We start from the raw sequence: 25,593 nt of genomic DNA on the forward strand, positions 1-25,593 counted from the left end.
GGATGGTTTTCTTTTTAATCAAAAGATTATGGGGTTTAGTAAAACCTCACAATCACCCAGTTACGACAAGGCACTAGCTGTTGCTTTTCTTGCAATTCCACGTTATATTACCAGCCAACATGCTTGCACGACGTTGACTGAACGTGATGGTCGTCACAAGAGATCCTTTCACGCTTACAGTGCCGAAACCACATGATGAAAGGATATCGGCAAAGCAGAAACAGACGAAGTCAGGTTATACCAATGCATGATAGTTTTACTTTCTTTCAAGCCAGGAAGGTGAAAGATACAGATCAGGTCGCTCTTTGCGAGCTCAAAATACGCCATACAAATAGAAATAAATACACAGTATAGAGTACAGTAAGTATACGGTCGTGCAACTAAACAAGACTAGCCTCTTTGGTTTCAAGGACGCAGCAGGGTACATATTTCGGGCACACAGGACGATAGTAAAAAGAGACCTCCGTGAAAAGCAGCTTTCATTGGTACAGACATTGTCATATTCCAGTAGAAGCTCCAGTTGAAGCTTCACGTTTAGCAGTTAACAGTACGGAATAAGAATCAAGCTTTTTTTTTTTTCACTTTCATTTCTACCATTTATGGAAGGCAGAGCTCACTACTGAGAACAGTTGTTCATACCGGACGCAGTACACGGCACCTGAGGTGAACGATCGGCATTTCCGCCGAGTGCTGCCCCAAAATTTGGACTTTAACGTTATTTTGAGCACCATTTCCCTTTTGGAAGGGCGGGGCGAAGTAGAGAAACGAAAAAAAAAGAAAGCTAGAGAAAGAAAAGTAAACTGATTTGGGAAAGAAACGAAGCCAACAAATGAAATGAATTGTCCTGTTTTCTATTACTAACGGATATAACTGTCAGAAAGTCTTTACTTTCGCGTCTGACGAAAATAAGTAATGCTACGACGACGTGCCGCACGTGAGGCCGCAGCCGGACGTCTTGACAGATTACAGCATCTTCATCCGACTGTTACACCTCGCTTACAAGCTTTCGGAATTTCGCCGAGCACGACAGGTGCCGATTAAACTGCGATAAAATTCGTCGATCTATCGGTCGGCGCTACATTTGCACCGTCCGCTCTGTCGTAATCCAGAGCCTCAATTTTCGTGCTTTTCTGGAATACGCTTTTCGTTTATTTTTTTGGACAACAACCCGTCGCACCAACGCTGAAGTATTGACAACGCCTCTCTGTCAGGCGAGGCTCACGCCAACAAGAAAGCGCCGCGAGTGAGATTATACACTTTCATATATTTCATTTCGACAACCGGGAACACGTTCGCACATGCACACTCATGCACCACATTAGGGAGAACAGAAAAAAGTATCTCAAAATCACCCACGGACCGCACTCACACAGCGTTGCTTAGAGCTTTTGGCTTCATGCGCTCATCCGAGCAGCTGTTTGTCGCACTCTGACGTCAGGCACAAAGCGGCGCCCGCGTCCACGAACGAAAACAAGGCACTTGTGGATTATATTTAGAAATCATTCAAACAGAAAGAAAAAAAAGAGAGATACAGTCAAGGCACTTGGAGTTATTGCTCTCCAACGCTGAAAAAGCGATTGAAAAACAGGGCCGTTCACACGCGCTGTACAAATAAACAGTGCAAGGCGGACGTCTTCTATAATCCGTGGTATCTGCTGTTGTGGCCGTAAATATATCCACGTCATGTATTACACTAGCTTCAAGGCACTGGGCGCATTTCTCCGTCCAACTATTCAGCAACAGTAGACGAGCTCATCCGCCATCGGACGGCGCGTAATAAGGCACTTGCGGTGATGCTGGTCTTTAAAGAAAAAAAAAAGATGGGAAAAATATCGGCTGAATACTGAGCATTGTATACACAGCTGCGTTGCCATAAATATAGCGGTCTTAAATCGGACCCAACCATTCTTGACACTGACTAAGCGCGAACGACGAACACACAAGAGCAACAGACAACTACGGCATTATACTTTGAACGGGGGCGCAGAGGTGAGGGCTGTAAGGGTGCCATGGTACACAGCGTCGCGCTGCAGCGAGGGCTCAAGTTTCGTCAATGGCGCCGTTTTCTCTGCAGAGCAGAAGCGAATTTAAATTTCCACGGCCGGTCGACGAACCGGCCGATGGGAGTCGGTGCTCGAGAAAGCTCCAGATGCATCGGAAGACGCGCGCCAATCCTGACACCGACACTAAAGATGACAATCACCGGAGTGCCGCATCCTGCTCTGCAGAGGAGGCTCTCAGCAGCAACGCTCGCCATCGAGCCGCAGCCCGAAAGCGCGGGCAGCTCAGTGGTGCCCTCACCCCATCGCTCTCCCTCCTGTGGACGCCCCTGAGCTGCGTGCTCTCCTTGCCCTTGCGGTCAACTTGGGAGCAACAAGCGCGCCTCAACGAGCTTATGTTAAAGAAACACTGGGAACGACGAGTTACACGGCAAATATATTGCACAGGCCGGCCTAACCGTGCGCTAGCGATCGGAGCACAACCCGAGGACTTGGACGAAAAGTGCTTTCCAGCCAACTTCTCGCGTGAATACCCTCGGAAACGTGGACTGCGCACGTATGTAGGCGCTTACAAGGGCACCTATGACGAGGGAACTTGCTCTAGCCCCATCGCACCAGTGGCTGCGCGCACGTTACACACAGGTAAATATAGGGAGTAAACGTCAACTTCTGTTCTCGCAACAAGGAAAAAAAGGTGGTCACGTCTAAAAATAGGTTACATCTGATTCGATGAAATTGATGTAAAGGTAAGGCACGTCGTGAATGAATGTCGAAGTGTATTTGCTGCTAAGCTGCAGGAATGCTCGTAATAAATGTTCGCGATGAGACAGACGAAGAGGGACGTTTTGTGAGTTGCACTGCTTTCGCTCGGAGCAGGTGCGAATAACGTCATCGCCGACTCTATGTGCAACCATGATCCGCCGGCGTTTTAGAGCTACATAAGACATGATCTTTAGGCTTGCCGCCGAAAACCCAACTCCTTTCAGGACAGAGCTGCCCAGAACAATTTTTTTTTATCATGAACTAGATTCTATGAAGTAACGTTAGATGCCCAAAATCAATATTTTCCCTTTGTCTATGTTAAGGGCCGCATGGTCCTTTCTTTATATTTATGCCGAGGGAAATCCACTGCAGCCACGTCCACAGTTCAGACGTTTGAACTTAAGTAACGACATCCATGCCGCTACTTACACTATCACCATTTCCAGCTTTAGAGTCGCCGGAAAAAAAATTATTTGTTTCAGCATTGTGCTACTCTTATCTGATGAAGAAAAACATTTAAAAATGCAAATATTGACACTTTCTGGTCCGTTTTTTTTCGTCATGTAAGCCTTTTTGTCGGGCATGCAAGGAAAAGAGAACTACACGTTGCTATTTCTCTAATTTGTTGACTTGAGCTGTAAAATATAAGTATTCACGTCGGTACTAAAGTGACTGGTAGCGGCACTGACTTACGCCTTAAGAGCAAACGAAAAATTAAGTACGACACGTTAAGTTGATGTCGGCTATGCATTATGGTTACGTTTACTTCGTTTTCGGTGCTGTAGAAAAACTGCAAACAGTGGGTCTTCATCCCACGATAACACCGGAGTATATGATCCTTGGCATTTTCGACCCTCCCACAAGCCTCGCCATCGTATATAGCCAAAATCGGCCTGCATTTGTACACAGAATATTCATTTATGCCGTTAGGCAAACTTCTGCAGCGTAAGAATGAGCCAACATATCAGCACTTTAAGAGGCGCTTGCTTGTAGTTTCTATCTGATGTTTTAGGTAAAAACTTTAAAAACGAAGTGGTAGAGCGCAAGCGCATTGTTTTAAAAACTTCTTTTTTTCCTCTAAAAAGACGAGTACAATACTACACATCCCAAGTATAAAGAATGGAAGTAAAGCATAAAGATAGAATAATGCACAGCTTTCTTCTATGTCGTATACTTCCAAACAATGAGGCCTTTTTTTTCCTCTTGTTGTATGCCTAAAGCAATTAAAAAAAGAATAAGTAAATATATTTGAGCAATACTAAGCAGAGGAAATCTGACAATGAAAACTGCGTCGCTTGAGGAAAAGAATCACGTGAATAGAAAGAAATACCCTTCAGTATATTGCATAGGTAGGTTGGTGCATGAGTTCATGCCGTTTTGTTTCTAAATTAATACAGAATATTTTATTGCATTAGGAATATTCTTAGAATAATAAAACTGCACGCCCCCCTCCCCCCCCCTTCTTTTTATGTTCATGATGCTCTCACATCTGCGGAGGTTTTAGACACCGCTTTTTAGAAGAAAAAAAAAAAAACATCACCAGGAATATTCTAGAGTTTTTCTCTATGCTTAATATCTGTGTTTAAAACATTAATAAATAAACACAATGACATGAATTTATGCACCGACCCAATATATTTGATACAGTTGGTAGTGAATGGGAAAATGATACTAATAATGACACTATGCTCGCAAATATATGCTAACTACATATGTATTTGCTATATAAGCACCCTTCATGAGCCCAAACAAGTCAAAACATCGTTGTGCATGACTCATTAAATGGAAGAGGCAGAAAACAATGCTGACATGCTGGGCACACATCGTAGACTAGCGCTACACTCTTGTGATCAGCTGAGAAACTCGACCTCACATGCATAGTAAGTCGTGCAAAGGCACCCACTATGTTTAAGCATTTAAACGAAAAAGAAAAGAGAGAGGGAGGGAAGAACTCAGAGAATACTTTCTCTTGCACGAATGCGTTCGTTCCGAAGTATAGGTTGGCGAAAACAAACCGTAATCAACTCTTTTACGGCTAATGCGTTCACATAGTTAACGATGATTAAGCGGCGCCCATTTAAGCACCCCGGAGAGCAGTGTTTATGCTACATATTTTTTTGATGTCTCACTTCAACAACATGTGTACGAAAATGGACGGACGTTGATAAGGGTGCCGACCTCGGCGGGCCGAAGATCATCATCACTGCCACAGTGGCTACAGAAAGAACCGGCATAAAGAAACCCACGAGGCTCCGTACAGCCGAAGAAGAGAGTCTGCGCCAGGGCGCGGAGACGACGCCGCTGCGGACGCCACGGAGGGCAACCGCACTGGGAGACGGCGCTTGTCGCAAGTCCAACGCGCGCGCCGGCGCCGCCGGGCTCACACGTCGGGTTCCGCCTTGATCGCGGCTGGCGCCGGAGCCGCGGCGTGGACCCTCATGCACGACGATTCCTCGTGCTTGTAGAGGTAGCTCTTGAGCGCGAACGCTTTCCCGCAGCGGCGACACAGGAACGGCTTGGTGGGAGAGTGGGTCTGGACGTGGGCGCGCAGGTTGGACTTGTCGGCGAACGCCTTGGAGCACTGGGAACACTTGAACGGCTTTTCCCCGGTGTGCGTGCGGATGTGACCCTGCAGCAGCCAGGGCCGGGAGAAGCACTTGCCGCAGAAGGGGCACTGGCAACCCTGGCCGTGCGTCCGCACGTGCATGGAGAAGGCCGGCATGGACACGTACACCTTGGAACAGTGCGGGCACTGGCGCGCCTTCTTGTCCGTCACGCTGCGGTGCGTCTGCCGGTGTCGCGCCAGGTTGCTCGACGTGCTGTAGCGTTTGCCGCACTCGGGGCACGCGTAGTACGGCTCGCCGCTGCTCGAGAGCCGCGAGCTGCCGCCGGGCTCCTGCGACAGAAAGCGTGCGTCGTCACGCGACCAGACTATAGAGTTCGCCGCTCTCGCCGTCACCTGCCGTTCGAACGTTTCCCTCGCCTTGTTAGTAGCCATTGTATCTCTTCAATGTGTGTTGTTATTTCATTCCCTAGGGACTCGTTTCACATCGTTAGTTAGCGGCTCACATCTGCGCGTTCGTTCCACTGCATTGTAGATTTGCTTTGCGATTCGGGGACAAGCTTGTGTTTTGGTCAGGGTTGGAGGTAATTTTTGGTTACTAAATTCAAAAGTCAAACTTAATGACTGGGTTTCTTTTACGCGCAGAGCATAAGGGCATCGTTCATAGCGTAAAATTTTTAATGTTTGACTGTAAACAACTCCTGTTATTTGTCTATCAATAATGGTAACGGCGAGTTTTATTTTGTCGGAAACGCACACTTTCTGATGTACGTTTCACGAGAGGAAAATTAACAAATAAATAAACAGTCATGCAACACCTACGTTTTTATCATTTGTGCTCACAGAAAATTCTAAGTGACCTAGTTTATGGTCCTTTTGACTATAATTTTTGAGCTCTGCGTCATTACACGGTCTCGCTGTCTGCTGTGAGGCTCTGCATTTTTCTTGTTGAACTGAAAAATGACCTCTCAGTGTCCCGTTGTTCGGGTTACCTTCAGATCACAACTTCTACACGAGGCTTTTACAAAGGCGTTTTTCTAACCTCGGTGACTTTGCGGAATGAAACCAAGCTTGACATGTGCCAAGAGTGTGTCGCAATGGTTACGTCAGTATGGTGATTTGAGCGGTTGAATGCAAATTACGCTGAGAGCAGCTTTCTAAACACATCCCCGAGTTTCAATGCGAACGTAAACATGGTCATGGAGCTCAAAAGAGTTTCCGCAGTAAAGACAGGCTTGTCACTTGGCGAGAATGGCGTGCACGTCACGTCAGTGAAGTAATTTTAGTTCATGAACAAGTGTTGCGCCACAGTCAATGTCTAAAAGGCTATGCGAGTTATGCGGGTGCTCTTCACCAGCTGCCGATACGTGGCGCTAGCGAGCGATGTCCCAATTTCTTGTAAATGAGCCAAGCGCTAAGCTGGCGTGCATGCAGTTCCGGCTCCTTGCGGGGGAGCTATAGGCTTGAAGCAAACTTTGATCAGCGCGAAGAAAACGAGACGAAAGACGAGGAACACTGAGAAACACAGACGAGCGCTAACTTCCAGCTCTTCATTTTGAGCGTCCAAGTAGTATTTATACATTAACTGTAACAAAAATTTTAAGAAAACTTCAGAGTCGTACAATCATTGCTATAGTGCAACGTTACATAGGCCAAAGGAAACCATTTATAATGTTATCTTTTTATCAAGCCTTGACAGTGATGGTGTACTGATGCATTTTTGATTCGCTTTAGTTATGTAGTAAGCCTCTATAATCTCTCACTCTCTGTTTTATCTGTGGCTCGATTCAGGAACTTTATTTTTTCCAGTACTGGCTTACACCCGCATCTTTTGCTATGGTCACCCATGTGACCACCCGCGCACTGCCAGACGGTGTTGGCATGCTCTATCGGTGAAACACCGGCCTGTCTGTCTGATATAAGAAAGGCCGCAACTAAGTGGAATCTCGTAACCTCGCTACGTTACGTGTGCAATCGGTCAAACGTTTTACATGCATCTTACAGCAACCAGAAGCAACCATCTTAGGCAGAGCAACCATCTTAGGCAATAGAATTCAAATGAAGAAGTAACAAATCTAAAGATGAGTCACTACTCAAACCAGCCGTGTTCTGAAAATTCACTTCTGCATAAACATCAATGCTTTCTCGAACAGCGACAAGCAGACAAAGAGGCAGACAAAGAAGGCGGTTCCGTCCTGATACCGGAAGGCTTCTTCAAGACAGAGGCAACGAAGGCCATTGAGAAGAATTTTATCGGTATAGACATTATCCCATAACAACAGAAGACGGTTGCTGCCGTTATGTTGAAGAATTACCAGCTGGATTCTTTAAGGAAATCTTTGGAGCAGGCCGAGAATGATTCCTTGCGAGTACTTTTCACAGGAAAGACCGACAAGCCAGATTGCCCCCTCAGGGTTACCGTTTCTGAAAGACACAGCTGGCAACATGAAATTAGCCGCTATCTTCAGCAAAACATAAGTACCTCGACGGATGATGATCCATTTTTCGTCCGCAGTTCAGCAGACATGGTGAAGGATTTGGAAAGCGGAGAACTGCAGCGTGCAATCACAGCGATTTCCATAGATGTCGAAGATTTGTATTACTCCATATTTCGCGATGCTCTGTTTGTCGCTGTTCGCGAAAGGATTGATGTTTGTGGAGAAGCGAATTTTCAAAACACGGCTGGTTTGAGTAGTGACCAATTTTTAGAGGTATTACTTCTTTATTTTAATTCTGATGCCATTTGTTTTGACGGCATGTTTTACGCACAAAAGATAGACATATACATAAGCTCTTCGGTTGCATCGGCCATTCGTGACGTTTTTGGACAGGCGCGTAGCCACGGAGATCAGTGACCTTCAGGTAGTTAAGGTTTACAGATACGTGGACGATTATCTGGTGCTTTTAAATCCCGCTGATGAAACCAACCTGGACGGTATCACTGCTGACGTCATCAGCAAGTTCACTGCTCTTTTCAGGAGCTAACATTCACTTTCGAAAAGCCGCGAGCAACGAAAATTCAGTTCTTAGACCTGCAACTTGATTTAACGGCCCTGCATGTATGTTACATGTATAACCCCAGAACGAAGAAGGCCTTCTTTCTTTTGACAGTGCCCAGTCAGGGTTAGTTAAAAAGGGGGTTACCTACAACGTGTCTTCAGGTCGAGCTCGTTAAGTCATGTCACCATAAAATAAATGTTAGCTTTAAAAACCAGACCCCCTTGTCTAAATAATACTGATTACCCTTCGGCCTTCGTCAAAAAAAAAAAGTTTGTGAAAGCCTTTTGCAAATAGTGAAAGGAAAGAAGTTGCCGCAAACTCAGTTGGAACGTAACAAAACGCACGTGATCCCGTACCTTCACCGCATCTCCCATAATGTAAAAAAGGTTGCGGGGAGATATAACGTAAACGTGCTGTTTCCCGCCCCGTGCAACCTGGCAAAATTATGCCCTTTGTTGACAAAGAAAGAAGCACGTGTGCGTTGCTCTAGGATGAGTGTAAAACGTTTCACCGATTGCGCACGTAACGTGGGTTATGAGATTCCACTGAGTTGCGACCTTTCTTATATAGGGCAGAGGGGTCGGTGTTTCAATGATAGAGCAACATTGTAACGTTGTAACGTTTGTAACGTATGTAACGTTGCAATATCGCAGAGATTGTATGACTGTTAAGTTTTCTTAGAATGTTTATTAACGTTAAGGTATAAATATTGCTTGGATGCTGAAAATAAACAGAAGTCAGCGCTCGTCTGTGTTCCTCCATGTTCCCCGTCTTTCGTCTCGTTTTCATCGCGTTGGTGAAAGTTTGCTTCGAGATCATGAACCAACGAACTCGCACCAGTGTCCTGATAAGAAGGTATAAGGTTTGGCAAGAATGCCCCAGTCGGATTTATCTCAATGAAACCTGTTTACGTAACGTGCATATAGTTTATGATTGAAACCGGCAAGTATCTTTCATTGTTTACGCCGGGAAGGCGTCTCACCTGAAGAGTTCGAACTTGTTGCAGTACTGCAGCGAGTATGCTCGCCGAAGCTGCTGCTGCAGATGAGAGCTGTGGTTGCGCATCGTGCACCGTCAGGCTGAGCGGCTCTTCAGACACGGTAGGCGTGACAGTGCGCGAGAGGCTAGCGGGAGACCGCGGGCTGGCCGGTTTCCAGGAGGCCCACCAACCCTGGGCCGTCGCCTCCGGGCCGCGCGACGATGGTTCCGCCTCGTGCTCGGCAGGTGCCTCGGCTGTGCTCACGCGCCGCTCGGGGCTGTTCTCTGCAAAACCAGACTGGCTGGTCAGTGGCGGCTCGACGTGCCCGAGCCCAACAATACTACGCCACTGACAACTCTGCGCACCAAAAGGAACCCGCCAGCCGGTAAATAAGAAGCGCAGTGTGTCCACCCGCAAGCGCGGCGCTGGCAGAGAGAGACGGGGAGATAAAATAAACGGAAAGATAATTAGGCTAACCAGAGGACATCTCCGGTTGGCTGCCCTGTGCTGGGGAAAGTGTCCAAAGATTAGAGAAAATTAACAATAAGAAGCAAGAAGGAACTATCGAGGCTGCCTTTGGGAGCAGTGTCACACACAGTCACACATGCAGTATCATACGCAGAGGCGGACACACATACGGAGTATAACACGCAGGACGTACAGACATACATAGCGTCACACAGTGCACACTGTTACACACAGTCAGTCGTACAATCAGATCTCTCTTATGTAACGCTGCAGGGATTCTCCACCTTGCAGGATTCTGCAGAACTGATTTGTGATAAAATGGCTAGTGGTCATATAAGAATGAAACACCTGAGACCTCAGTCGCACACGACACAAATAAATTTCGCGCTAACACTTACAGAACGACGTGCATGTGTTTACAGTATAATTAACGGGCAAAGGCTACAGAGGATGTTGGCAAACATTCTGGATTACGTGAATTCAAGAGGTCTCCCGACAAAAGCCTTGCTATGAATTTCACGCGGAGGCGTAGGGACAGCTACCCACTGGTATTGTACCATATATTTGGAACAAGTGCAGAAGACAATATGCCTGAAGCAGCAACCAATCAAACTGCTCTGGAATATATTCACATAGTACTCAACCGTAACCCACATTTTCACAGACGGCTCTACAGCTCATCGCCGTTTTTTGAACGGTGTGTTTTTTTTTTTAACCTAAGGAGGGAAGGGGATTTTCGTCCCCCATGAAGCGAGCGACACCATCAACGACAGCCGAGCTATGTGGCATTAAGGAGGCCCTTATTTTAAGTTCTTCCTAAGCCATCGAGGCGCTGAGTCATATTCACGGATTTAAATGTAGCTCTATAAGATATGTGGGACATGCACAGGCGCTATAACAAACGACCTGCAGCCCATCCCGTTAGGTATCTTTACCATGAAGTCAACATTGCTGGACATCGCATCACTTTCCAGTGGCTACCTGGATACTCCGGTGATTTGGGAAACAAAAAAAGAACACACAAAAAAACGGATGAAGCTGTCGGAAATAGACGTCAGTACAGAAACTGTAGAATCATATATTTTTACTAAAGCCAATGCTTCCAACATGGAAAAAGAAAGAAATATGCCTTTGAAGAAAGGTATCCTCTCTGGAGTCTGCCGCTTCATGAAGATAACTTCCTACGATCGGTTGACCCCACTGTAAGGTCAAGAATTTTACGGCTATTTCTCCATCAGTCTGTTATAATATCAGCCTCGACACAGTTAACTACATCTGTCGCATAAGGCGTACTCCTGATGCCTATATATACTGTGATAACTGTGCCAGTTTAGAGACAGTGGAACACGTATTACTTGAATACCCTGTGTACCGCGACAAGAGATTGTCTTGAGCGCCGAATGGACAAGATTTGTCATGCTCCACCAACATCACGTGGCATCTTAGGTTGCATGAACTGTCCTTCAAAACTGCGGCGGGCCTTGAATTTATTTGATCTGATACCTCTCAGAAATTGGCCTTCTCGGAAAGCTTTATTCGTTTCATGACAGAAAAAAAAATTGAATTTTTCGCCATCGTCTCATCTGCAATATCATTATCAGAATTACTGGTACATTTTTTTTCATTTTTATTCATTGTCCTCTGGAATATTTTAATCGCTTTTCTTCTACCTACGCAGAGTAGCATGTCAATGGTCGTATGCACGACTGCAAAATGATATTCAAAATTTTCTTTTTTTGATGGGTTCGCTCAGGGAGACATTTGGCCAAATGGCTCGGAAACGCGATTTATTTACGCATAACTTAGGTTAATTAAATATGGCTCATAAACATAAACCATCGAGAGCGCTCAAAAGTACCCTGACGTCGACACGTTGTGCTTTCGGCCACAGCGGAACGCGGCTAACCACAGGCTCGTCCTGTGCATCCAAAACAGCCGGTCGGACGGGCTACCTCAGAGGCCATACGGGGCGCGATCTGCTTCAGTGAAACACGAGGCAGAAGCCGTGTGCCGTCTAAGGCCCTGCTTCCCAGATTACGGACACTTGAGTCACTCGAGGTCCTCGCGCGGAAGCCAGCCTCGATCCGCGTGCGCAGGTGCCGATAAAAGGGGGCGCCGTGGTTCCGCCTACACTTGGCTGCGGTGACCTTGGTTCTGCCGGCTCGTCCCTTCGCGAAAGGGTCCCCGCATGGAGCGGAGAATGTGTCGATTATGGTTGAAAGACGCCCGGCCATGCCGATGGAGGCACATATGGCCGACGACGAGACACAGGCCGTGGCTCGCTAAGAATGGATGGCCACCACGTTGAACGGACGTCTGAGCGAAACGGGGGCTGCCTCATGAACGAACCACGCACGCAGACCCCTTGGGAGAGCTTCCCTTTCCCCTTTGTTTTCCTGCATAGGCTTAGACCGCCGTGTCGTCGTCTTCGCCGCCCGAAGCAGCGCTTGTGTGTTTCGCCTCCTTCGCAAGGTTTGCCTCGCGCGCGACAAGTCGGCATGTCGTCTTCTGCTCGATTTAGCACAGCGTGGCGTTGTCTGCCGCACGACACGCTAGCAGACAGCGCTGGCCTGGCGATGCGCCAGAGACCACCGGGCCGAACGTGAAATACCGCCGCTGGGTAAACTCGTGCAGGCTGCAGTACCACGGCGCAGCGGGAGGCGCTGTCTGCCGTGCCGTTCGGCCCCTGGCTGGTGTCTCTCTGCGCGGTGCACATTTTTTTCTTTCTGTTTGGTCTCTTGTTTGTTTGTCTCTGTGGCTAATTCCGGAAACGTTCTGACTGCCAAAGTACCTGTTGGTTTATGCCTGTGAAATAATACGTGGGCGCGCGTTTCAGATCACGCCTGTGCATGCAGCAGGGGGACGGGGCACCAGTATAGAGCCGCTCGGGGGTTCCGCAGAAAAGCGTTCTTTCATATTGTTGCACACCTGAAGGCAAACTGCGCGAGCTAGCGGACGCTTGGCGAGAAAAACGCCCAGTCAAAACGGGAAAGCTCTGCAGGGCACAAGAGCTTCAACTTTTTCACAATATACATAGTATACTGCGTGCACATCTGAAAAAAGAGAGAACGGACATACCTATCTGTATTTATTAAACTACTCGACCGGCGGCACTGTGCGAGACTGCTTCTGGTTCCAGTACACAACAAGTGGTAGGCATAAAGCAAAACGATAGATTCTCCTGTTCTTATACTGCAGTTACTGAACGCTCATTCCTTCGCTTCGGATCATTTTGAACTGCAAGCATGAACGGTTTGACCATGTCCAGATTTTTTTTACGTAAATCTTCTGACGAAAGTAATGTCAAACGACGGCGTCTATAAACTTTCAAGTAAGGTTTCATGCGGGCAACACAAGTGTGGTTTGGGACGGCGTTAGAGCGACAGCTCTCTTAAATATTTTCGGAGTCCAATACTATGATCATAGCCGTCGACGACGCCAAAAGCAGATCGAACGCTGCTACACATTTGTTTCGATTATCCTGTTGCACAGCTTGGGCTTCTTTTTTTTCTGTACATTTTTTATAACTTTCAATGTAATCGCTCTAAGAGGAAGCTTTAGCTCGGGCCCAACTCCGACGCGGCCTATTCTAATGCATGTAAAACTTAAAAACGCTTTTCTGAGATAATCCTTGGACCGATATTAATGAAAGTTGTTGCATTTGAGAGATAAAGGTAACTTATAGCGACTGTTGCAAGCAGAATTTCGATTTAGGGCCTGAATTTTGTAAGAATAATTTTCAAAAATTCGAAAGTTCGAAAAATATGGAAGCGCAAAGTTTAAAATTAATAGCTCTGCATCAAGAACAGATATCGCGGTTCTGTAAACGGCATCCATTAGATCATTCAAAGCGACAAATTTGATAGGTCAATTTGTATCTTACATGAATTTATTACTTGTGTACAAGGGTTATGCAAAAGCTGTATTTCCATAGTACTAACTTTTTTAATATTAATGTGTAACATATCAAATTTGTCCGCTTTAGATGTACTATTAGATTCAATTCACAGAATTCTGATATCGTTTTTCATTGCTGAGTTACAGAGTTGTAAACTTGATAGTTTCGATTTCTTAAAAAATATTTTTGCAAATTTTAATAAATATGGACAATCTAAATAAAAAATTCGAAACAAACAGTCACTAGATTTTAAGTTTTCTTTTAAATGCAAACAAACCTCGTCAAATTTGATGCGGTGGTTGCCGAGAAAAACGATTCTCCTTTTACATGTATTTAGATAGGAACACCTGAGCTAAAGCTTCCTCTTAAAGAGCCCCTCACCAGTCTCCAAAGCACATTTTGGTTATACTCTGGAAGTTGTTACGTGTCCTCTAGGGAGCGTTCTGCCGCAAAAGATTTTCAAATCTCATCATTAATAGCCGATAGAAATATTTCAGTGCCGCGAACCCATGATTTCAGCAGGCGGGCTCCATGCACTGCCAAGCAAGACGCTCTCTCCACTCGCCCTGTCTAGCCTCCGCAAGCGAAATTCCTTCCCTGCGTTCTCCCATACCGGACCTCGAGGTTCGCGTGACGCATACGTCACAGGATCCGCCTTCATTTTGTTTTCTCCTCGCTTTTCTTTTTTTCGGCGCTACGCACTTCCGCTGACGGCGTCGCGCGCGAGCTGTGCTCTCGTTCGCGCAGCGCACGATTTTGCGCGCTGTGCACGAGCAAACATGAGACTAGCAGTATAATTCAGTGCTACACGAATACTGAGGCCGAACAAGCGGATCGCAGAGCGTGATCACGCGCAGGAACACGGAAGAAAATGGCATAGTTTCGGTAGCTGCGCACGTGACCGCACGACCGTGGGAACAAGCAGACGAAGCTCAAGTACATCTCTCTTGCTTCAGTGTGAAGTAAAACAAAAAAAAAACACGCAGACATTCCGTTTGTGTGTTTTATTATTTCTCTAAACTTCAATTCGTCAATTCAAGCAACAGATCGCACAGATAACAGATGTCTTGAATAATTCTCAAAGTCACGTCTCACCACGAGCGACGTCACACTGCGGACACCAGCACGCAGGCGCAGGCACACGAGTACGTCATCCTCCGGCTTGGGGCGCGGCGGTCGCGAGAAGGAAAAACGGCGTTCGGTTTGAAATTTAATTTCTTTCCGCGGTGCGTAGCGATGTAATACTTCGCAGACACCATCGTTATCGCGCAATGTATGCTCTGCGCTTGTCAGCTCAATATGGCTAGACCTGGTGAGGGGCCCTTTAAGATCAAGACACTTAGGTACATCTACCTACTGGGGACATCTACGCCCGGGCCTGGGAACAGTCTAATGCATCGGTTCATGCCACACGTTCATTCTCCTTTTCCTCTTTATATCGCTTTTTTTTCCAGCCGCGTATATAGAGAGACATCCCTTCTTTTTCTCTCTTTGTTTCATCTTTCTATCAAGGTCGTGAGGAAAAAGAGGAAACGGTCATCAATGACAGCGGCGTACGCAGCTATAAAGCGTGCAGCCTGATAGTCACGATTGCGCATATTAGTATGCCATGCTCATGCAGCGCCCCTTATGCTGTACAATGTGAAAACGAGCAACTCGGTATGACCAGCAGACCAAAGAAATGCTCGGCGTGAACAGAAGTAGGCGAACTCCACAGGTCTGTTCTTATGCCCCTATAACTTCTGCGCATCTCAAAGCGATGTCAGGGACTCCCATCGCCTAAGCGAAGGTCAACGGCGCTATGTAATTGGACCACCGCTCCATCGCTTTGAATTGCACAGGAGTTATAGGGGGAAAGCCCACAAGGACGCGGCACCATACCAGATAGGAAATTCAACGGGAGCAAGAAGCGGTCACTCTCCCTGGGCCTGTCTTTGGTTGAGCTGAAGTTTTCCAGCCTCTTAGCGGCAGTGTGCAATCTGTTAAACAGTGCTGCAATTCAAGCACTTCCTTCCCGTAACAGCCTCCGTCCCTAAGGGGGCCCTCGTATCCTACTCGTGGTCTCTTCTTTCGGAAGAACTTCCGGTAGCGGGGCATTCAACATGTGGCCACTTCCGGCCCTTCCGACGGCGACAGTTTTTTTGCTGTTCGCTCGCGTCGCAACCTGGCAGAGCCGTGCTGCCGAGCGAACGCGTCCTCTCCCACCGCGGCGGCCGCAGCTCTCCCCGCACGTTAGCCGCTGCTGCGGAGCACCCCTCCCGCGCAAAGTTAATTTTGACTCGGTGTTTGAGAGCCGCGATCTCGGGCCCACGGGCGCGCGCAACCGCAGGTCCTGGCACGCGGATTTCCCGTCGGTTGCATCTTGCGCGCAAGTGTGCGTCGCGCCTGCAGAAGGTGGGCCGGGCGTCAACTTTCTTTCTTTGCTGCTTGCGCAGCATCTTCACCTCGTCTGGATGCTGCGCTGCGAGGTGCACTGACACAGGATGTGACGTCATGGAAGCGTGACGCCGTCGACGCAAATCCAAACGCAAAATAAACCGACATGGAGAGACGGAAGTGGTGGTCCTCAGTTCAGATGGGGGTCTTTTTCCTGCAAGCTCGATATAAGCGCGATGAGCGTGCAAGGACGCTGTGGGGTCGTTTGTTTTTTATGCATTCCCGTGTTGCACACCTAGGGGTATTTTTTTCGCATATTTTTTTTAACGTTCAATGTAATCGCTCTAAGCTCGAGGCACTTAGGCACTTTAAGACCATCTACGGGTCCCTTTCTGTCTTTTCCTGCTCCGCCAGAGGAAACCAAAACAGGAAATCTTAATTAAAAAAGAACGGTATCCGGTACTCCACTATCACGTGTGCACGATGCTCAGCGCAACATATGGTACGATAGCTATGTCAAATGCAAGCATAGGCCCATTTATACAACATAAATCTGTTCCGCAGCAACGTTGAGGTTTTTCCCATATCAGTGGCCGAAAATGCGTACGCCGCAGAATATTCAGCAAAAAGCAAAAAAAAATCGAAGTCGCCTCACTTAATAGACGAAGTCAACTGCTCAACATTCAGTAACAATCATGCTAAGACAGCGCTCGGCTTTTTCTTCGATATCGGCGACCTCGCTAGAGAAAGAAGGTTTGGCTCTTCTAAGATGTTTTAGCGCAGCAGAGTGACCAAGCTTTGCGGTAAAATTGTTTCCAGCCGGACAGCCTGTTAGGAGCGTGCGTCGTGTTGCAGTGTCTCGGCCTATAGTAGCGAAAAAGAGATCATAACAACCAAAATGGAGCTTTGGTCTGCGCGCCACGCATGCGAATAGACCTGAAGATTCAGAAATGTACGTTAAATGCTGCAGTTATATACTATAATGCAGTACAGTGAACGCGGAGTAAGGTGGTTATCGAGATACCAGCACGCGTGCCTTTTTTTGTCATTGCGGAGCCAGACGCAAGCCAGATAGCGCGCGGTAATTCTGGATAAGCAGACCAGGTTTCGTCTCAGTGACGACACAGGCTAACGGTGAGAACTCAAAGAGCTGCAGTACCACCCAAAACAGAGTGGAGGTTGCAGAGCACTACCTTTGACTCAAAAAGGGGTCAAAATCATAGTGTCAGATTCCAAAACAGCCATCAGGAATTATACCGCAGGGAGAATTTCCAAAGAGGCACTCAACATATTGGAGAAAGGACCAATTCCAGAAGAATTAGCAAACCTAATATGGACTCCTGCCCGCGAAGGCTTGCCCGGGTACGAGAAAGCGCACGCATTGGCCCGAGAACTTATTTACCGGTACGCCAATGCAGCCTCTCCAGCCATGCAGGGAGCCCCACCAAAAAGAAGAAGGCATAAACACTTACAGCGAAATTCTCACTTCTTATAGAATGGGTAGGAAAACTCTGCCAGAGGCGCATAAGAAACTAAGCTAGCAAGAAGAGATAACATGGAGGCAACTCCAAGCGGGGGTGATCTGCAACCCCTACATTATGAAGAGATGGCACGGTAACACTTAGAACATGAATTGCAAACACTGCGCAGCAAAGGCGGACATGATACACATAATATGGACATGTCCTAGATACAATAAACCAGATAGGGATAGACAATCCTGGGAGACTTTAATGACCAGCTGGAAGGAAGAGGATCAAAGAGAAATAATCCGCATGGCCCTGGACACCGTTGAGCTCAAAGGAGCAACAGCCAGCTGAAAAGTGAGGAGCGAGCCGAAGAGACAGAAAGACTCTTGACTCCTCGGGACTCATTTTTCGGGTGCAAATAAACATTATTTCTCTCTCTCTCTCTCTCTCTCTCTCTCTTGATATCTAACGTTACCAAGCTAGACAGCACTCTTCAGCAACTATCAATCTTTTTGGCGCGAAGTGAAAAAAGTGTCACTATGGTTTTCTTCTTACTTTTATATGTCTTTCTCTGTCTTCAACTATGTTCTTTTTTCTTTATTTTTAGGTGGGATGGAAAGATGAGCGGGGAGCGTTTGGAAGGCTGCACTATTACAGCCAAGAAACGCTGCCAACCGTCAGAGATAGGCAGGGAGTGGGGAGAGAGAGAGGAGGAGAACTCTGCGAGGATAACAAGAAGTCTCATTTCTCTCTTCTCTCTCTCCCACGCATACGCAGGTGCACAGAAAATTGATGTGGATTTTTTTCGCGCTGCAGACATGACATGTTTTTACGATTTTTGACGATGCGCGGTCATTCGATATCTACAGAGGCACGATGACTTCTGGATCCTGTCAGCGGAGCCTGGACGACGAGCCGCTGTGATTACCGGGTCGTAAAAGAAGTCTTGCTCCGAGCTTGTGTGACGCTGCCGCGTGCTTGCCGGCCAATCATTTTTGCCTGTAACCTAATATTCGCGCTGAGCAAGTTATATGGAAGGGGGCGCACGATTTTATGGTCCATCCGAGGCCCGCAAGCTGTGTAAACCATCCGGTTTATGTATGAGCAGTGCACTGTGTAATCTGCGAAGAGGAGCATTGCAGGATCTTAAGGCGTTTTAGATTATAACGAAAAAAGTTGCCTCCATAGGCGTAGATTCCTGTAAGTTAAGCTTCACTACCTTGTATTTTTTTCCTCGGCTTTCTTTAGTTCTGCGAGAGTTTTCGCTTTACCATTCCATTTCTACGTCATTGCAATGAGACGGGCGATATTGCGTCATCCGACGTACTTGAACGGTGTGTAACACCACTCTGAAGCATTGGAATTTGGGCTAATGACATTGTCAAAGTGCCTATTCAGTCAAAAGCCATCTGTCATCTTCGTTAACTGGTAAAACTTAAAGGACATGCACGTTTTGAACACGTGACAATTAAACCGACCAATCTCCAAGGTTATATTTCTATACGTTTAGGGGCAGGAGATCACTGCATAATTCTCGCCACTGCGCTGAATCTCGGACGAGTGTCTTACGATTTGACAATAGCGAGGACAGGAAAGCGATCACCATGCACTTTCTGCTGCGTATACCACTGGTAATATCGCGCCTTTAAGCGCTATTATAGCGCTCTCGCGAGATCACTTTGTGACGCATTGCAAAGCACTGAAAAGTGCTCCTTAACGTCCGCCGGTATGAGGTATAGGTCATTTACTGCATAAATGCCACGAACTATCGCCGCTCACGCACAAAAGCATGAATAAACTTTCACTAGCACATCGCTTCTCGAGGTTCGGGCTGTTCTAAGACCAGACTTGCCCGCGCCCCACGAGCGGTCTTTGCAAGGGCAGAGTGGACGCCATCTGCCCGTATGGTCGTGGTCCGTACGCATGGGCCACCGTGAAACTACACATGAAAAAAAAAAGACTAAAAAAAAAATATAACACAGCCGATACAACAACGATGAGACACAAGGCTGTCGGTGCAATTTAGCTCACAGAAGCCGCCCGCTTGTTTATGTGCACCAAGGTGGTCGCGTTCGGTACCTCCTGGGTGTCAACGAATGGTTGCCAGCCGCACGCTAGGCGCGTGTCGAGCTGGTCGGTTCTGCGCGCAGACGCCACCTGTCGTCCCCGTCGTTATCCGCACGTTTCTTACGCTGCCCGGACGCGCAAACACTCCATTTCTTCTTCTTCTTATACTCTTTCAATTTATTCTTTTTTTTCTCGTCCTCGCTTTGGGTTCTTCCCTTGCTTCTTGTCTGACCCACTGTGACGTGCTGGAGGCGGTGGCATAGGCTTCTGCGCTTTTCAGCTTATAAGCACCCGCCGCGGCTCTTGCGTCATAATGCGAAGGCGCCAGTGGACTGATTTCTACTGCGCGTGGGAAATGTAAGTGTAAACAGCAAATCTAGGAGGCACACTGTTACGCAGGCTGCGGTCGTAGTTTTTATTAATTACAGATTCGTGACGCCATGTCTACAATATTTAGATCTGAGTTTTTCTCCCGATGGCCCACCTCAGCGGGCTGGAAACTCTGACGTTTTGTTGCCGCCGCACAAGGTTTATAACAATACTGCGCAGGCTTGGTTACCAGCTGGATAGTCCGTATTCCGATAGAGGCTAAATGCGAAGACGCCTGTGTACTTGTATTTAATGAAGAAACAATAACTGACGATTTTAGCCATCACAACCACAGAGTGGGGCGCTTATGATGGGCGCCATGGAGGAAGGCTCCGGGTTCATTTTGACCGGCGGAGGTTACTTCTTCAATGGGCACGCAAATCTGAGCGCACCATGTTGCATTCCAGAGCCGCCGCAACCGGGAATCGAATCCATACTTAGTACTTATAGATTTAAGAGAGGCGTTCAAGAAACCTCAAAAATTAACCCTGATCTATCTGCTAATACGCCCCTAGTGGCCCGGTGGTATAACCTCCGAAATGCAAACGAGAACCTTAGTAGTTCGAAATAAATGTACTTTACTCTCTAGCCTACGAGGAATTTTGTTGAAACTTGGCTCGTTATGTTAAATCTATGGTATACAATGACGACTGCTTAATGAAGTGTTTCCTCGTGTCCCGAAGACCATTTATCTTTCTTTATCTATAATTTTTTTCTCCATGCTAGACAGGAGATGCCAAAGTGCGTGTTAAATGAAGAAAAAAAGATACATCAAATAGAAGCCATCTCTATCCCTCTCTTATAATGGCTGATTCAGTGCTTCACAACCGCAAGGAGGAAACAAGGCCATCATGTACTCCCCTCGACTGCACATCCACTGAGTAGGCAAACATTTGATTACAAATACACGTTATTTATGCGCTTCATGTTGCTTCCGATTCACTCGTTGTGGGGAGAAAAAATACGCGATCATTGGAAAACATGCCTGAGGAAAAGTAGGAGGTAGCATATGAACGATGCCGTATTAAGTGTCTTTGCACAGCCTGGAGCTGTACGCTTTCTATCCTCCTTCCTACTATACCGTGCACGATTAGTATAGCGCTGTTGTAGTTAATTAGATCAAAGATTAGAAATGTGCTATCTGCCACAGGCAATTTTTACAAATTTGGTGCAGCTGAAAAAAAAAATAACACCCTGTATGATGAGGTGACGAAGTGTTTTCGAATCGCTCATTCGAACGAAATCAAACCGACAGAAGGTGCACCGCGTATGACCAAGACTGGTCAAGGACACGAAATCAATTTTGAGAACGACAGAAGAGGAGAAACCTCATTGAGGTGGCAAATGAAGCAGCACGAGGACTTTCTAGCCGTGCTCTTCAAGACCGAGCAACCTACACTGCACCCGGAGACCACAGGGATCGATTATTAACATATAACGAAATCACGAAGCACTATTATTTAAGCAGAAGGGAATACCCATTGCCACATGGTAAGCTTTGCAGAGCCCAAGCGGTCACATTACGTTTGCTACAGACAAGAATATACCCAAGAGCAGATTTTATTAACAGGATCTATCCGGAGAGGGAAACTCAAATCAACTGTAATAAGTGCAATGGCATCATTACTCTTGACCACATGCTTTGGCAGTGCCCCGCGGTCTTCACAGACTGTGACAAGGAACAAGAATGGTGGTGGCAAATGCTACACAGTGAATCACTCTCTGACCAGTTACGGGCAGTCCAGAAGGCCCGCGATGTGGCTGAAGGGCTCGGCCTGACAGTAGCAACGTGGGAGCGGCCCGCCTCAACCTAGGGTTGGCTTTCAGGACCCAATAAATTTCTTTATACCATACCATACGGAAGAGGAACAAAATGCAAGGGACAAATCAACCGTCGTCATCAGCCGACCCGCGTAGCCACAGAAACGGCTGCAGCAACCGAAAGCCAAGTGGCACGCGCGGTGCTTCATGCTTGCGCCGAGCGGCACGGCGTGGGCTCGGCGGCCGTGCGCTGCCCGCCGCCGGCTCACCTGTCAGGTAGTGCACGAATGCTTTGTGGTAAAGTGCCATTGCCGTCGATGGCCAAGCAGTGCGTTTCGCACGACGAGAGGCAGAAGCGGCGGTTTGCGAATACTTGCTATACGACGGCACTACGGGGCTTGTTCCAGTCGCAGTTGTTGCAAAAGGCCGGTGTGGCTAACGCTCCTTGGGTCTGTGACGCAATTGTCACTGCCAGAGCCTCTGTTTCCTCAGTTGAGCGGCGAAAATTAAAGAGACGAGGGAAAAAAAAAGAGGAAGAAATAGCTACTGGACATTGAGCGGAGATCCAGAGAACAACGAGAGTCAGTGCGTTGTGCACTGCATAGCTCTGTGGCGCCGAAGATGAAACGTACCCTAACAAAAAAGTGATAGCGAATGTGTCAGGGCGGCTAAGAGTTCTGAGGAGCGGGCGTAGAACGTGTCGAGGCGTGCAGGCGATGTTAGGGCCGCAAAATCACAAATTGGTTTTACGCGGGAAAATAGTCGTTTTGGAACGAAGAAGGCAGGAGGACCGGGCGCTATTGTAAGTGGATCTTCACGTGATAACGATTACTTTCTCGAGCGAAGTAAAACAAATGAATATGAGCGCTGTGCACTCGCAACAATAAATAAATAGCCTCAATAATTCCATTCCTGATCTCGACCGACATTTTAAGGGCCGATTCTTTTCAACGACGTTTTAACTGACAAAGAACTAGAGGGAGCTGTTTCCTGTTCAAGAAGCGTTAAGTTGTACATTCTGCAGGAGGGCATTTTTCCAAAGCGCGAATTCGGCAGCCGAAAGCGCGTCCTTGCGCGCTTTGGACAAACGTCGCTCCGGAACTGCACTTGTCGTTGGGCAAACAGGTTCGAGGTGCGCGCTAGTGCTTAACAGTTGGCGCAGGAAAAGCGACGGAAGTAAATGCTCACCTCTGCCGCCACCGGCGGGACGGTACTGATCGGTGTCGTCGTGGTCGATGCTCGAATTGTAGCGCTTGTTCGTGATGAGGAATGCCCGAGGCATGGTGGCCACTGAGCGTCACGCACCGGGCCTCCCCCTTTTGGAGGCGACGGTCTTGGAGGCAGGACGTAGTCTTGAGCGGTAGCTGCCTCGCTCGCACCGTGGCGCTTCGTCTGGCACGCGGCGTCGTCTGCAACGGAATGACGTTTCGGGATGCCCGAGAGCTCCTCCGGGAGGAGGCTCCTCCTACACCTCCTTTTCCACGGGTCCGGAGGTGGGGGGAGGAGACAGAGAGGACGCCGGAGGAAATCACGTAACGAAAACAAGAGCAGCGCGCGCGTAACACACTGATCTGGAAGAAGGAAACAAAAAAAAAGGAAAGTCATGCCACCAGGAGGGGAAAGAGAAAGTCGCGGCAGTGAAGGGAGGATCGTGTGACGTATCCGCCGGCTCGCCACCCCCTTCCACCTCCCCCCCGGACCCCCCCTGCTGCAACGTCCCGACCTCCGTACGCCGCCACCACCGCCACCACTCCCACCAACCCCTCGCGTGCGGCGTGCGCGCCTGTGTTTCTTTCTCTCTTCTCCTCACATGGTGCTAGGCTGTGGATTTTAGCCGACTGTGGTGCGTTTTCACCGGTAGCAGCTCGACGCCGAGAGGGATCGTTGTGCGCCTCGCGTCATTGCACATTATTATTATTATTATTATTATTATTATTATTATTATTATTATTATTATTATTATTATTATTATTATTATTATTATTATTATCGAGTCCGTCGTTCGCTCGCTCAAAGCGGGAGCCATTGTCTCCTTAGCATTACCAGGGCTAGTGATGAGACACTGGTGTGCGTTATTGCTTTTATTTCCGTAACTGAGAAGTTGAGTCCCTCTCTCGGATAAAGAGGGAGGTAGATACTGCTGCTTCTAAAGAAGCGTAATGGCATCGACTCTCAGTACTACGACTTTTGTTGCGTGCGTGTGTTCGCCTGTGCTTGTCTTGCGACGTTTTAGCTGACGCTTTTTCTCGTACAGCCAACTTTTCTTAGTCACTGCTAAGTTGGAGCAGCTCCACTGTTGCATAAAGCCTTCATAAATAAGTTATTGTTTTCTGAATAATCTTGTACACAGTTTCTCACTGTTCTTAGGCGAATTTTTGGTGCGTACGAATGTTTATAGAATTAAAATTACAAAGCCGATTTAAAGAACCAAGAGATCAAGTCTGTACGGTATAGTAATTAGCAATCTGCGCGCAATATGTCACAGTGTTTTGTCTATTATTCTTTTGCTTTGACTGTCAAGGCGCATTATTTGATTTATTAAGTAGGTCATATAGCGAGAGGAATAGCATTCGTTTCACTGACTGCTTTCACGTTACACAGGCATTTACTTCTCCGTAGGCATTCTTTTTCATGTATACGCACATGTCGTTCATCTCAGTCTTTTTTTTTTAATTTTTGGTTATTTTGGAGGAAAGTTTTTGCCTCGTCAATTCCTTTCGAAAAGGCGCGCCATATATATGTATAAGTCCAATAGCACGAAAGAAGGTCACAGAGCGTTGCGTCCCCTTTATCCGGCAAGCGCTTGCATTAGTGTTTCCAGCGCAGCACTTTGAAGGCTTCAAGAATGATAAAGCGCAAACCGGCAATCGGTATCTTAGAATAACGTTCATAGTCTGACAAACATAGGAGTTGGTGTGCGTTGGCCTCTACATATTTCATACTGCACATACTCTATTTCTATTCTTGTTTTTTGCATCTAACGCCTGATACGAAGACGTGAATTCGTATCCCACCTGCGGGAGGTTAGGGTTGTTTTTTCATCCACTTTTATATCCATTTATTTATCATTTATTTATTTAATAAATTAAGAACTGCAGATTAGTTCCCCTATGCTCTCCTTGGTCTCCTGATATAATTAATGAAAAATCGGAGACACACACACACACCATATATATATATATATATATATATATATATATATATATATATATTCACTATGCCAACCCAATTCAGCCCAGTGATTAGATAGATAGATAGATAGATAGATAGATAGATAGATAGATAGATAGATAGATAGATAGATAGATAGATAGATAGATAGATAGATAGATAGATAGATAGATAGATAGATAGATAGATAGATAGATAGATAGACAGATAGATAGATAGATAGATAGATAGATAGATAGATAGATAGATAGATAGATAGATAGATAGATAGATAGATAGATAGATAGATAGATAGATAGATAGATAGATAGATAGATAGATAGATACAAAGAAATTCTGCATGTGTGGGACGGGGTCGCGTTTGTTACCATTCATCTTCACAAAACATGAATCGCGCATAACAGCGAATAATTAAAAAAAAGCGTCTTGCTGTATTTGTGTTTCTTTTTGGCTTTCTTCCTGATTTCTTGTCGGTCACGCTGCGCAGCTAGCTACTGAGCATGAATTTCTTGAATCATGACCAGCAGCAGCCATTATAATTCCACTGCAGGACATTGTCCTCTGCCAGAGATCGCCGATTACCCTTTTAGTGGGCCAGCCGAACTCCTGCTGCGCCTGCAAGTTTTCTAATCTCATCGAGCTACCTATAGTGATCTGTCGCCTTCGACAGGGCTTCCTTTCGCTTGGCACCTATTCAGTTGTTCTAGCAG

General features: G+C 46.9%; 1 protein-coding gene across 3 annotated transcripts in view; it reads right to left on the reverse strand.

Annotated features, from left to right (window-relative positions):
* Nucleotides 1–235: 235 nt before the first annotated feature.
* Nucleotides 236–25,593, reverse strand: part of LOC135911021 (transcriptional repressor scratch 2-like) — a 30,016-nt gene continuing 4,658 nt past the window's right edge. Inside the window, exons 2-4 of one of the 3 annotated variants that reach the window (XM_065443107.2) lie at nucleotides 22,901–23,121; nucleotides 9,308–9,588; nucleotides 236–5,658 (exon numbers count right to left, since the gene is read on the reverse strand). In XM_065443107.2, coding sequence (XP_065299179.1) covers nucleotides 5,143–5,658; nucleotides 9,308–9,588; nucleotides 22,901–22,994 — 891 coding nt within the window. In that variant the 5' untranslated portion in view covers nucleotides 22,995–23,121 and the 3' untranslated portion in view covers nucleotides 236–5,142. Of the gene's footprint in view, nucleotides 5,659–9,307; nucleotides 9,589–22,900; nucleotides 23,284–25,593 lie in introns of all 3 variants that reach the window. The other 2 variants (XM_065443106.2, XM_065443105.2) reach the window with 2 other exon arrangements.

The sequence above is a fragment of the Dermacentor albipictus genome, chromosome 1 (genome assembly GCF_038994185.2).
Source record: "Dermacentor albipictus isolate Rhodes 1998 colony chromosome 1, USDA_Dalb.pri_finalv2, whole genome shotgun sequence".
Classification (NCBI taxonomy): Eukaryota; Metazoa; Arthropoda; class Arachnida; order Ixodida; family Ixodidae; genus Dermacentor; species Dermacentor albipictus.